The sequence below is a fragment of the Rhinatrema bivittatum genome, chromosome 3 (assembly GCF_901001135.1).
Source record: "Rhinatrema bivittatum chromosome 3, aRhiBiv1.1, whole genome shotgun sequence".
Lineage (NCBI taxonomy): Eukaryota > Metazoa > Chordata > Amphibia > Gymnophiona > Rhinatrematidae > Rhinatrema > Rhinatrema bivittatum.
Genome location: NC_042617.1, coordinates 42,796,579 through 42,810,599, shown reverse-complemented (window position 1 = coordinate 42,810,599; position 14,021 = coordinate 42,796,579). Strand labels below are relative to the sequence as shown.

The following is a 14,021-nucleotide window of genomic DNA, read 5'->3' as shown; positions in this document are numbered from 1 at the left end:
TCAAGCTATTCGCACATCACAAATAGAGAGTATTAGGCAGTCAGAAGGTTAGATTTGATAGACCTCTGGTTTTCTTATAGTCTGATCAACTGTGTGACTGTATAATTACTATTCATATTGTCAAACCAGATTGTGATGTCATAAGCAAGAAGGCAGTTGTTTAGTGGACTAGGTTGGAAGCTGTGATTTTTATTGTTAATTGCAAAGTTAAAATATAATTTCATATTTGCAGGCAGACTTAAAAAGAAGCTAAAGTCTAATAATTTTCTGCAACAAGAATTAAAAGTTTGTCCTTACTTTGTTTCTTACTTTAAATTGAATTTTCCTTTGCATTTAAAAGAGAAGACAAATGTGGGTTCCTTATAAAATATTTTAGTGTCCCATGTGCTGACCCCTACCCCTTGCCAGCAAATTAGTTTTCAATTCACCAAATAGAGTGGATGTGTGCCCTAGGATGAGGTTGCAGGTGTTATGGGTAATTTCTGTAGGGCCAGTTCTAAAGCTGTGGCGCCAAGAGAATAGAAGTAGACATTGGTAAGCCAAGTTATACACACACAAGTACATTTCAAAGGGCAACGTGTGTAAAAATCGGGGTTTATGCTCATGGCTAGGCCTTGCGCGCACCGCGCATTTTACAACAGGACCAGCCATGCACATAAACGCCGGTACGTGCAGAAGTGCCGGCCGAGGGAAAAAGGGTGGCCAGGGGGCATGGAATGGGCGGGGAGGGGCAGGGTGGTGGGCGGGCCATTAGCTGCTGTCCCAGGGAAGTGCGCGCTGGTAGCCAGCGCGCAATTACTTCTGCTCCCGAGGAGGAGTAAGTAACAAAATTTAAAAAATTAGGGTTAGGTTAGGGGTCGGGGAGGAGAGGGGAAGAGGTAGGAAGGGTAGGGTTAAGGTTAGGGAACTGAGGGAGGCCCGATTGCGTGACTGTGCACAGGTTATAAAATCCCCCCCCCCCTGCATGTGCAAGTCGCAGATCACCTGCACATGCATATGGCCATCGGATTTTATAACATACGTGTGCCGACATGCGCATGTTATAGAATCGGCGCGGACTTTTTAAAATCGACCCCAAAACTTTTATAAAATGCAACTTTTTTTTTTCTTTTTTGCCAATTAGTTTGTTTTGAATGCTTTACTTTAAAGGCATTGGAAGACCAAATTCGAAAAGATAGACACTTTATAGATTAGTATCAGTTGGTAAAAGGGCTTTGGAGATTTATGGTTTAGCTCTTCAAAGTAACTAGTGAAGATAAAAATCTTTGTGAGGGCATGTGGAGAGGAAGATTGATTTATTTATTTATTTATTTATTTATTTATTTATGGTTTTTATATACCGTCATTCATGATAGAATCACATCATGCTGGTTTACAATTAACAGGGGGAGTGGGTGAAACAAGAACATGGAACGAGTGCACAGCAACTGAGAAGTTACAATAAAACAGGGCTGGTTAAACTGGGAGAAGAGGGAAAGCTAGAAAGAATTAACAGAATGAGGCGTAACTATTTACAGTATTTACAGTATATACGGTATTCTGAAGTGTCTGAAGATAATGTTTGATTTGAGATTTAGGCAGGGTCTGGAAAGGCTTGTTTAAATAACCGAATTTACATTAGCGTCGCCCGCCGAAGGAGCGCGACAAAGGGGCCCGCCCCTTTGTGCAGCACCGAAGGGTTGCCCTAGCCCCCTACTCCTGCTGCTCTCATTCTTCGCCTCAATGCTCTCACACCAGTTCCCCTCAGACTAACAGCACTTCTCCTAATCCTCAACTCTCCTCCTTACAAGCCTCCAACCAGCTTCTATACTTATCCAAGCCAACAGTCACCCAACTTTCGCCAGAATCTGCATCCCAGCTTTTATCTAGCCTGCTCCAGCTCCCCAGCATTCATCCATATCAATCCGCATCGAACCTCATCCAACATTCATCGGATCACTCAAACAGTTTTCTCCATTCTCTCTGACACGACAAGTCCACAATGTCACCAGGCCGCTCAATCCCTATTCTACAACACTGCCTATTCACCTCAGGAAAAACAACTATTCAACCAAGACATCGCCCATACAAATCCCTCATCCCTATCATGATATCACCCATCACCCAACTTCTAGGCCTCGCTCTATTCTCCCTGAGATTATTTAATGCTCAATCCCTCACCAAGAAATCTCTGATCCTCAACGACTACCTCCTAGACGCAAAACCGGACATCTGCGCTATAACTGAAACATGGCTTAAGACTATGGATATAGCACTAATAAATCAACTGCCTACACAGACCTACTACTTCTTCTCCCTCCCCCGACAAAAGAAGAGGGGCGGAGGCATTCTTCTTGCAGCCAAAAATGATCTGAGATTCTCTCAACATCCAGCTATATATGATTCCAAACTAGAAATAGGCCTTTTTAAATCTGACCAACTTCAGATACTCCTCGTTTACGCCCCACCTGGCACGCTAGAATCAGATGCCTCCCCCATGGTTGAAATAATCACAGCACACATAAACCTGGACTCCCCAGCCATAATCCTAGGAGACTTCAACTTGCATGTAGACAACCCCACACTCTCAACCAGCTGCGAGGCTTTTCTCACCGCCCTCTCAGCTATGGGCTTCAAGCAGATCGTCGACAAACCAACCCACAAAGCTGGCCACACTCTGGACCTGATCTTCGTTAACACTGGCATCATGCACTCAACCCACCCTGTATGCAAACAAGTTCCTTGGTCAGATCACACATTAATCTCTACCACCCTCACACTGACTGAAACCAGAAACACACACCCTGCTCAACCATCATTTCCCTACAGAAGAGCCTGCACCTCTGATCTCAGCAAGCAGCTGGCTATAGAACTTCCACTCATAGACCTCTCCAATCCCAACTCAGCCCTCCTATCCTGGAGCAATATTACAGAAGCAGTAGCAAATAAACTATGTCCTCTCTTAACAAAAAAATTCAACCCCAACGCCTCCAAAAGACAACCATGGTTCACCAACGAACTTCGAAAACAAAAACAGAGTTTAAGACAGAAAGAGAGCAAATGGCGTAAAACCCCTTGCCCCAGCACTCTTGCCGCCTATAAACTCGCTCTTCACCACTACAGGAATTCCAGCTTAAGAGCAAAAAGGGATTTCTACGCTCATAAGATCCATCACCCTATCTTCGACGCTAAAGCCCTTTTTGCCTACGTATCCAAATTAGCACAAATCAACACACCCGATATCCCTAGCACCCAAGTTCAAGCCAAAGCTGACGAGTTAGCGCTCTTCTTCCAAAACAAAACCGTTAAACTCCTCACACAGCTGCCCTCCAGCACTACCTCTCCTAACAGTTCCTATCACCTCCAAAACAAGGGCATCACTCTTGAGTCATTTGAACCCATCACAGCCTCAGAGATCCAATCAGTACTAAAGAAAATGAAATCTTCCTCCCATCCCTTCGACCAAATTCCCTCCAGACCTCTCCTGCTAATACCAGACACAATCTCCAACACACTGGCTGACATCATTAAATGTTCACTATCTCAGGGAATCTTTCCAGATGACCTTAAATTGGCCTCCCTCAAACCTCTCCTAAAGAAACCAAATCTGGATCCTAAAGATCCAAACAACTTCCGCCCGATCTCCAACCTTCCTTTTATAGCCAAGATCATGGAGAAACTGATTAACGCACAGCTATCTGATTACATCGAAGAGCATAAAATTCTGTTCCCTACCCAATACGGATTCCGTAAAGCATTAAGCACAGAATCCCTTCTCATATCCCTGACAGATTACCTCATCATGGGCCTGGATAAAGGCCAATCCTTCTTACTGATTCTTCTTGACCTCTCGGCAGCATTTGACACCGTTAACCATTCTATCCTCCTAAACCAGCTGGCAAACATCGGAATTACAGGAACGGCACTAGCATGGTTCAAAACTTTCCTGTGTAACAGAGGCTACAAGGTTAGAATTCACAATAAAGAAATCCCCCCACTACAATTCCACACTAGGGGTTCCCCAGGGTTCTTCCCTATCCCCAACGCTCTTTAACATTTACCTCCTTCCTCTGTGCCAGCTGTTAACCAAACTTAATCTAAAACACTTCATATACACCGATGATGTCCAGATCCTGATCCCACTTAAAGAAACCATCAATAAAACACTTGAATATTGGGAAAACTGCCTTTGAGAAATCAACTGCCTCCTCGCTAGCCTTAACTTGATACTAAACTCATCTAAGAGTGAACTCCTTCTTATCGCTCCGGAAAATAACAGCACGTCGAGTCCACCAGCCAACCTATTCATCACCCAAGCAAGAGATTTAGGAGTAATAATCGACAATCGTCTGAATTTAAAATCATTCATCAATCGCACAACTAAAGACTGCTTTCATAAGCTTCAGGTACTGAAAAGAGTAAAGCCTCTTCACTTTCAAGACTTCCGAACGGTGCTTAAAGCAATAATCTTCTCCAAGATAGATTACTGCAACTCTATTTTACTAGGTCTCCCTTCATCCTCCACCAAACCGCTTCAGATGATCCAGAACACTGCCGCCAGAATACTAACAAACACGAGGAGAAGAGACCACATCACTCCCAGCCTCAAAAACTTACATTGGCTGCCAATACACTTCAGAATTATTCATAAGTCCATCACCATGATCTACAAAGCCATCCATCACCACTCTCCTCTTAACCTAAAAATCCCGCTCAGACGACATTCCTCTTCTAGACCCATTAGAGAAGCATACAGAGGATCACTTCATGTACCACATTCCAAAACCACACAACGCCAAACATTCAGAGACTGGGCCTTCTCTACAGCAGGACCACCGATATGGAATTCCATCCCTCCGGATCTGCGACAGGAGCCCTGCCTCCCAACTTTCAGAAAAAGGCTTAAGACTTGGTTATTTAAACAAGCCTTTCCAGACCCTGCCTAAATCTCAAATCAACATTATCTTCAATCAGACACTTCAGAATACCGTATATACTGTAAATAATTACACCTCATTCTGTTATTTACATTAGCGTCTGTTATTTACATTATGTTTGCGTCGTGCGCCTTTGGCGCGCAACGCGAAGATAATGGCTGTTATAACCTGTCGTCGTTCAAATCCATGGACACTACGCTGAAGGCCAGAATTTGCCCCATTCCAGGAATGCATTACTAGACTTGGGCAGGATTGAGTCCCTTTTCGTATCTGAAAACACAGTCAGTGTTTTCAAGATATGAAGAGGGCCCATTTTCCCATCCTGTTGGCATATTAATGACTCACCCTGGCTCAAAATTTAGTTTTTCTTGTGTAGTTTAATAGGATGTGAAGAAGTCCCTCACAATTTGTTACAGTAGGTTTTCCCAGATTAAGCTTGTTAGTAAGATCCTGAGGAAGTTCAAGGAGAGCTCTTTCTTCCACTTAGGCAAAAGTGCCTGCATGACTTGAGCAGATGTTTTACGTGCAGACATGGACTGAGACAGCTTATCGTTACAAGTTACTGCTCCAGGGACCCTCCATCTTGTGTTGCTGCAGCAGGAATGATTATGATGGCATCTCCTTTCTTGTAGGAGATCTCAAGGATTATCTGACTGCAGCTGACACAAACGGGGACAATTTTCAAACCGCTTGTGTTGGGACGAAGTTCGCAAAGACTTTTTACCCATGGATCTGGCTCTTAAGTTTCAAAGGGAAGGTTTTGCTTTGAAAATTGGTGCAGCTACAAATAATCTGTGGACGTTTGCACCTGCTTTTCGTGCAGATGCCTTTTTGAATGGAAAATTGTTCATGTAGGTTTCAAAATGCAATCTATAAGGTGAATTTTCAAAGGGGTTTCACAGGTAAAAATAGCATATAGTACATATGAGTAGCATGTACGGGCGTATATGCTATTTTATAAATGTTGAGAGAATATGTACATACATTTTCTGGTTTAGGGCTGTTCTGGGGGGGAAGGGTTCAGAAGTGTGCGTGGTAGTTGCTATTTTATAAGAAATATATTCGTAGACATTACCAAACTCATTGCAGCTACTAATTGACTCGCGCAAGTGATATCGGACTTGTCTGCAGTTTTTGAATAGGAAGTCTGCGTGAACCGGTGGAGGTTTACGGTGAAATGCTAGAAGGTCTAAGGGAACTGGAGGAAGACTCTGAACTCATGATGCCAAGTATGCATGCGAGCATTTTCAAAACAGTATACACACGCACTTTATAAAATACCTGCCTCCGTGTTTAGTTCATATGCACTGTCTCCATTATTTCATGCACTAAATATACACACATACGTTCATAAAACGAGTAGAGAAAGTACGTATTTTCTTGTATTGGAAAATGCAAGTGCGTCCACTTATACACACAAATACTGCACCACAATAGGTTTGAAAATTGGGCCTTCTGGGTGTGATTTTTCTCGCAGGATAAAACTCAGCCCCGAGAACACCTTCTGTTAATGTGGATAAAAGTATGGACAATGTTCCACAGCACGTGTACTTTTAGTTTGCATTCAAGGAGGGCAGCTTTTAGATGGCTAATTTATATGGGTAAAATGCTTGGAACCTGTGTAAAAGTTTTTGAAAATTCAGCCCGCAAGAGGGTAACTTTCAAAGCCATTTACATGCATGTACCCCGGTTTTATGCATTGCAAATGGCAGGGCTCAGCTTACATAAAAGAACATTCACAGCCCAATTTCATGCGTACGTTTGTGCACAGTGGGGAAAGGTGTTCCAGGGGCAGAAATGGAACCTATGTGCATATGTTTGTATATTAAAAAGTGTGCACGTCTATTCCCCCTGCACAAGTTATGCCCTCCATAGAGCAAGTGTAACTTGGAGCGGCTGAATTTATGAATGTACCAGCCCCACTTATCTGGGAATTTTCAGGTTTGCTTTGAAAATGTGGGACAAAGCCTGCATGAAACAGTTACACACAGACTTTACCTCAAAATTATCCTTTTTATGGATAATCCTTCATTGAGGAATTATGCTGCAGCTGAAAGCCTTCTTTAAATCTATAACTCGTTAAGCCAGACAGGCACTTTCAACTGGTTGCATGATGCACTGGCTTGAATTTTAACCATGACAACTCTTTAATAGGGGAATTCACAATATGTTTAGGCCTGTCATGGGCAAATAAGTATTGATAAAATCATATATGGACTGCTTGAAAATTGGTCAGAGATGCAGCTATAAAATTTATGGCATGAGAGCTAATATGGTTCATGGACATAGTTAAGATCATTGGTTGAAGGAATAGCTGAATGTGTGCCATATACTAAGTTATTCATAATTCACCCTAGAGTAGCATGATGTGCTGTAGATTCATAATTAGAGGTAGAATTAAGATTGTTCATAGGCATGAATACTGTTAATCATAAGTGTTCCAAATCAAGATAAAGATAACTGATAAAAGCATGATTTAGCACGTAGAGAGGACATATAGGTCTGAGTTTATTAGCAAGGCAGTTTAGGTTAACTCTTACAGTAAATGCTTTATGGGTGAAATTATGATAGTTTATACAACAATGAGGATAAAAGACAATGCAAAGACAGAAAATAATAGCTCAGATGTTGTGAACATATTTCAGCATCCAACGAAAGATCATGCTCATAATTTAATTTGGGTGCTGGGTAAGAGTTGTTGAGATTTTATCATAACTTATCAGTGTCAATGAAATAAACTGCTGCCCCTGTAAATGTCGCCATATAGTAAGTAAAGCCACAGTGCAAAGGTAGGATTGAGAAGAGCAGAGGCAGGAAAATGGGGTGAATACTAGAACAGCACATATGCCTTCAAAGGGGCGAGAGAGAGAAGGAACCATATTACCAGTTACAGATCAGTAAATTGAGGTACATGGAGATAAAGTGCTCGGATCCAGATAGGCTTCTGCTCATAGTTCAGTTCTTTCCCCAGAAATCATTTACTGTACATGAGTAGAAGCTTTGCTCAATCTTTTCCAACTAATTTTTCTTTTTAAGAACATGACATTCCTATAGCTCGTGATGCAAGGAACCTAGGGGTTATCATTGAATCTGCCCTTTCCTTTATATCACACCAGCTGTTGGTTCAAAAACAATTGTGCGTACTATGCAGATTAAAATCTTACCTTGTATTTAATGACTTTCAAACTGTGTTACATGCTTTGGTGATCTCCAGTATTGATTACTGCAGCTCTTTATAGTTTGGTGTACTTCAGTACACGTTGAAATCTTTACAAATTATTCAAAACTCTGCAGCTAGGATCTTGACTGGGACCTCCAGATATGATCATATCTTATGCACGTGCTTAAATCCTTGCATTGCTTGGATGTCAAATTCTGTATTCAATATAAGATTCTTGTCATGAAACATGGTACTTTTAGTGATGATGCCCCATTTTATATTAATTCATTATTGAAAATTCACCGTCCAGTGAGAAACCTAAGATCAGAGGGAGCAATGTTTTGACATTCCCAGTCATTGTACAATTAGCTTAGTACATTCACATGATAAATTATCAGTTGCTGGTGCACTTTCATGGAATAAGGTACCTCATGTCCTCTGAAAGCAGATGTGCAGTAAACTCTTTAAGAAAGAACTAAAAACATATTTGTTTGAGCTGGTATATTTTTAGTTTGACATGATTATTAGGATACAATGTGATGTCTCTGCAGCAATGGGAGTCCATGCTGGCATTTCGTTGTTTCATCTGTATTTTATAAACTTTTTGTTTTATTGTTATATACAGTAGTTTATCTGTATTTTATGAATATTTTACTTGGAAGCTGCTCAGAGCATTGGATGATGCAGCCTCAAACGTTTAGAATGAACAAATAAAATAAATATATCCTGCTAACATCAGAAGTGCAACTGCATACTATTTTAATCATAGTGGTAGCCATGTCTTGATGAAAACCATGTAGGTTAGCTAATAAGGGGGTCATCTTCAGTTGTCTTAACAGTTGGTTCATCATACTTCATCTCTACATTTTGATTGAATCCTTTTCCACAGGGTCTTGGTTTACTTTAAATGGGACTGAGTAAGTTGGAAAAGGATGTATAGTGCTGTATAGGATGTATAGTGCTGTACAGTGTGTTAGATTGGACGAATGTCATTTCCAGCTCACATTTCTTTTTTTGAAATGTGAACAATACAGTATCACAAAACAACCTCTGATATCAAATTGGCCTTAAAAGGTTAAACCTAACAATAAGTAACAATGTAAGATTTTGGATAAATCACATTCATTGCTTTCTCTCTGGGATTTAAATATTGGTTGTGTACTTGTTTGACAGAAATGTGCAGGATAATTGCTGCCTACGCCCATTATATATTGACTTTAAGAGAGATCTTGGGTGGAAATGGATACATGAACCCAAGGGATATGATGCTAATTTCTGTACCGGAGCCTGCCCGTATTTATGGAGCTCAGATACTCAGCACAGCCGGGTAAGTCACAATGTGGATTAAAATGTTTTGTACTTACATTACCTTTCTGTCCAAGGCATAGGAATACTACTGGTGTGATTATTTTCTTTATTCCTTGTATATTCATGTATTAATTCACTTAACTAGCATTCTTAACCAGGATGCATTAGAAAAGTCTAAAGGTCTACAATGTTGCAGTCAGCAATGGTGCATAGCAGGAGGAGAGAGGATGTCAGAACCAAGTACTAGGTTAATTATAGAGGAGCTTGGGAAAAAAAACATTCTGGTTTACTTTTGAAGAAGTCACCATGGATGACACCTGAATATCAGGAGAGTTGATTCCATATATGGGGGCTGGGATAGGGAAGGCACAAAATTTGGAAGGAACCTGTTTAATATTGTTAGAGGAGGGGGAGCACCGAAAGGTTTAAGAGCAGTAGAGGTGGGGGAAGGGAGGATAGAGAGGTGGACAGGTAGGGAGGAATAGAACCATGAACACATCTGTGTGTCAATACAAGGATTTTGAAATAGCAGCCAAACTAAATATGGCGCCAGTGCAGATCAGCTAGGAGAGGTGAAACATGAGAACTCTGGGGCAATTGATAAGAGATAAGCTGCCCAGCTTGAAGAACCTGGAGCAAACAAGGCAATAGTGAAGCAACAGTGCGTTTGCAAGAGAGAGTGGCAGGTATCAAATATAAAAGTCTTTGTCGTAAAATAACTAATATATTTTAAAAAGTCTCAAAGAAACAGTGTAACTGCAATTCAGGAAAAACAAAACGGGAGATCTTTAGATGGTTCACTTTTTCTTCCCTTTCATTAGACAACTCCCAGCTCTAGGTTAACTTGTAATTGATGTTGATGTGTTGACCTAGAATATGGCTGTTGACCCAGTATGTGAATGCTGACCCAGAATATGAATGCTGATTTTGTAAACCGTTGCGATATTCTTTTGGAACGACGGTATATAAAATGCCTAAATAAATAAATAAAATAAATAAATATGTTAAAATTGGTATCTCTATCCTTTAAGACAACTTGCACAGGGCTTCAGTAGGGAAACCTACAACTCACAGATTCTCAGTCTTAGGAGACTTGCACACTGGAAACTCTTTGTTCTAAAGATTATCTAAAGGCAGGCACCTTACCCTGTCTTCCTGGTAGGGGAACATTCCCTTCAATCCACTGTTGAACACTCTGGCTCCCAGCTCACCCTGGCATCTGTCTCACAGACAAAAGGAATCCCCGGGCAGTTTATTTCAGGCTCTTAAGTTGCAGGATCTTGTGTCCTTTCTCCAGCTCCTTGGATAGCAGCTGTATACACTTTCTCCTCTGTTTCTCTGCAGCTCTTGCTCTAGCTCTCTCTCTCTCTCTCTGTTCTCCTCCCTTTGAGGACTTGAACACAGTCACACTCCTCTGGTATGAACTCACTCCTGATTGGGTGAGGATCCTTGCAAGGTTGGTCTTATCAGTTCCTGGGATTGGCTAAAGATCCACACAGATTGTAGTGGGGAATAATCTTCCCGCCCAATTCCAAGTGGGGAATAATCTTCCTGCCCAACCAGAGCAAACCTTAAAGGCACCTTGCACATCCCATCTCTCAGGAATGCCCATCTCACCTCAACAAGAGAGCGCGCCCTATCAATTGCTGGCCCCACGCGCTGGAATGTGCCACCCACAAACCTCCGCCTTGAACCTTGCCCCTGCAAATTAAAAAAAAAAGCTAAAAACATGGTTCTTCCACCTGGCATTTCCAGACTAGACCCTTGCAGTACATTCCCTGCTACTAATCCCTTCCTCTATAAGCCCTCACCCCAATACATTACCCTTAAATGCTGTTTCCCACACCCATAGCTAGTACATGGAGAGATGTATTATGTATTTATTATGTTTAATATTTACAATATGTTATTTTAAATTACGTTAATTTGTTTCTCCCCAGTTCCTTTCCCAGCTTCTCTCTTCCTCAGGCTCCCTTACAGCCTTCCTCCTTCTCTGCAGCTCCCCTCTTGCCACTTGTTATCCCCTGCCCCGTTCTATGTATTTTGTTTGATGTAAACCGATATGATGTATCTACTAATATCGGTGTAGAAAAACTGTTAAATAAATAAATAAATGTGCTGGATAAAGTCATACTCCACCAGGGACACAGCATACTATAGCCACACAGAAATTGGGGCGGAGTCTCCAATTTAGATCATTTCTAAATGTATCTGTTCCATCTTACTTGTTCTCCCTATTGCAGATCTTTCTATCATTTGCAAAAGGACAAATCTGTCATAATCAGTCCTTCCTCAGTATCACTTAAAGTATTGAACAAAAGCAGACCCAGGCCTGATTCCTGAGACGCTGTTCTACTACTATTTTTACTACTACTACTAATACTTAACATTTCTATAGCGCTATATGACATGTGCAGCGCTGTACAAACACACAAAAAGACAGTCCCTTCTCAATAGAGCTTAGAATCTAATAAGACAAATATACAGGACAAAAGACTTGGGGCATTTCATAAAAACAATGCTTAAAAGAGAAAAGAAGTTAGCTAAGGGGGCTAAAAGTCGACAACCAGGCTTAAGATTTAAAAGCAGCTTCAAAAAGGTGGGTCTTTAGATGAGATTTAAACATGGTGTGAGAGAGAGAGCATGACGTACAAGTTCAGTTCTACTAATAAGCCCCTTCCCATGACATGAACTCCATTCACTGCTACCCTCTGTTGTGTATAAGCAGATGCTTAGAAGTCAGCTGGACGACTGGCCCTTGCAGAAGTTCCAGAAATTTAGAACAAAATAATTTTTACTTACCCCTGCTTCTGCCCTCAGTAGCCTCTCCTTAGCAATTCCCGCATTCTCTTTCCAAGCTGCTACACTGAGCACTGTTGGCACTGCGTTTCTTTGCTGTTAAACTCATCTGAGCTTTTCTCAACAGCTGAACACAAAATAACCCCAGCTCTGGAGTAGTTTAGAACCGCTAATGTCATTCATGCATGGGTCAACATCCAAGCAGTGTGAAGAGAGAGAGAGAGCAGGAAGTGCTAAGGAAAACATCAGGAAGGGGTAAATGCAAGGTCAATAAAGAATATAGCTGATTTCATAAAAATCAACAGTCCATTAGAACTGATAATATTCCTGGAAGGGCAGGAATTGGAAGTTATGTAAAAGTTGAAAGGTTTTTACATTGACCTTTCATAGATCTAATTGTATGTTGTGGGCCTGACATTTTACTGGGTTTTCCTATCAATGTCAAAATGGAACAAAATGCATAACACTATACCTTTATATTTTGCATTGCATAGAATGTATTAGAAATAAGACTGACTTGTTTAGAAATTGTATGAACTGAGTTGCTGCAATATAATTTGTTCATACAGTTGCCGTATAGATCAGAGTCCTATTCATTTGCATTCTGTACAATCCACTTTCATTACTGAGCTGTGCAAACGTATTCATATTTGGAATCCAAAAAAATATATTGAAGCCTAATGAATTTTTGAACTGTGCCATTTATTTAAAGTAGTGAGACTCGTTCTAAAACAGCCATTGTTGAAAACATTGCAAGATGGCAATCCTGCTTGATCCCTCAGCACTGTACACAGGTTCCATCTAGTTTTCCCCAAGTGCAATACAGCTACTAGAATTGCTCACCTAAGACAGGGACTGCCCCATTGCAAGTTCCCACTTGCTTCCTGTACCAGGGACTGAGGGAGGATGCTAGCTCATACGCCTTCCTCCAAGACATCCACATTTTCTTAAATTATAATATTTAAAAGCAAAAAGCGGAATTGCCCAGTAATCATGTGTCTGCCAGCGCAACCAGCTACCGATTGCTTGAAGGAAAAGGCCTGCAGAGATCTGAACCTTAATTTTGTATGGGTTATTAGTAAAATAACTATAGCACCTGAATGTAACTGAGCTTGGGCTACAATGAAAAGGTGTGAGCTAAATATATATATATATACTACTAAATATATACTAACCATGGCAGTACAGTGACTTCTTAGTTTTATTTATAAAGAACACTTATGATTGTGCCAAAAAGCACCAACTTAAAATTAGGGGTGAACCCCCTTCCCCCTCTTTATCCAAAAGAATGGATAATTCAATTCAGGGATAGCAATCCTAGGTGATGTTGAAAATAAACATCCCGCTCTCTCTAAATCTGGCGGGTTTCTGGACTTCATAGTATCGTTGGGCACTCAAAGGCTATTAAAGCAAACCAAAGCCCTCTGGTAAAGGATCACTGCTTGTCAAGCGGCTGCACTTTGAATGAATAAGGATGCAAATGCATCTTTTTCCTTTCATTATTTGATGTTCAACACACTCAATTCACACAGCCTTCAATAATACAACTAACAGTCGAGCATTTCTACAACAAATTATTTCACCAGTTATTGAAGACTTAGCTCTTATGCTACATCTGTAGTATTCGGATACAGAGGTCCAAATCTTATAACTTCTCACTTTCTTTAAAACCAATCTTTTTGCATATACTCCTGGGGAAATTCTACGCAAACAAAAATTGAAATTCTGCAAAATGCTGGCCGGCGCGTGGAGTCTACTGCTGCTCCTTAATTGGAGGAGACTGGGAGGGAACTGGGGAAGCCCTACTCATGTCGCCGTGCATGCTTTTTAAAATTTCC

The 14,021-nt window shown here is 41.0% G+C and overlaps 1 protein-coding gene across 1 annotated transcript in view; it reads left to right on the top strand.

Moving 5' to 3' along the window:
* Positions 1–14,021, top strand: part of TGFB2 (transforming growth factor beta 2) — a 176,420-nt gene that overhangs the window by 152,514 nt on the left and 9,885 nt on the right. The window contains exon 6 of the mRNA XM_029593183.1: positions 9,250–9,403. Coding sequence (XP_029449043.1) covers positions 9,250–9,403 — 154 coding nt within the window. The remainder of the gene's footprint in view (positions 1–9,249; positions 9,404–14,021) is intronic.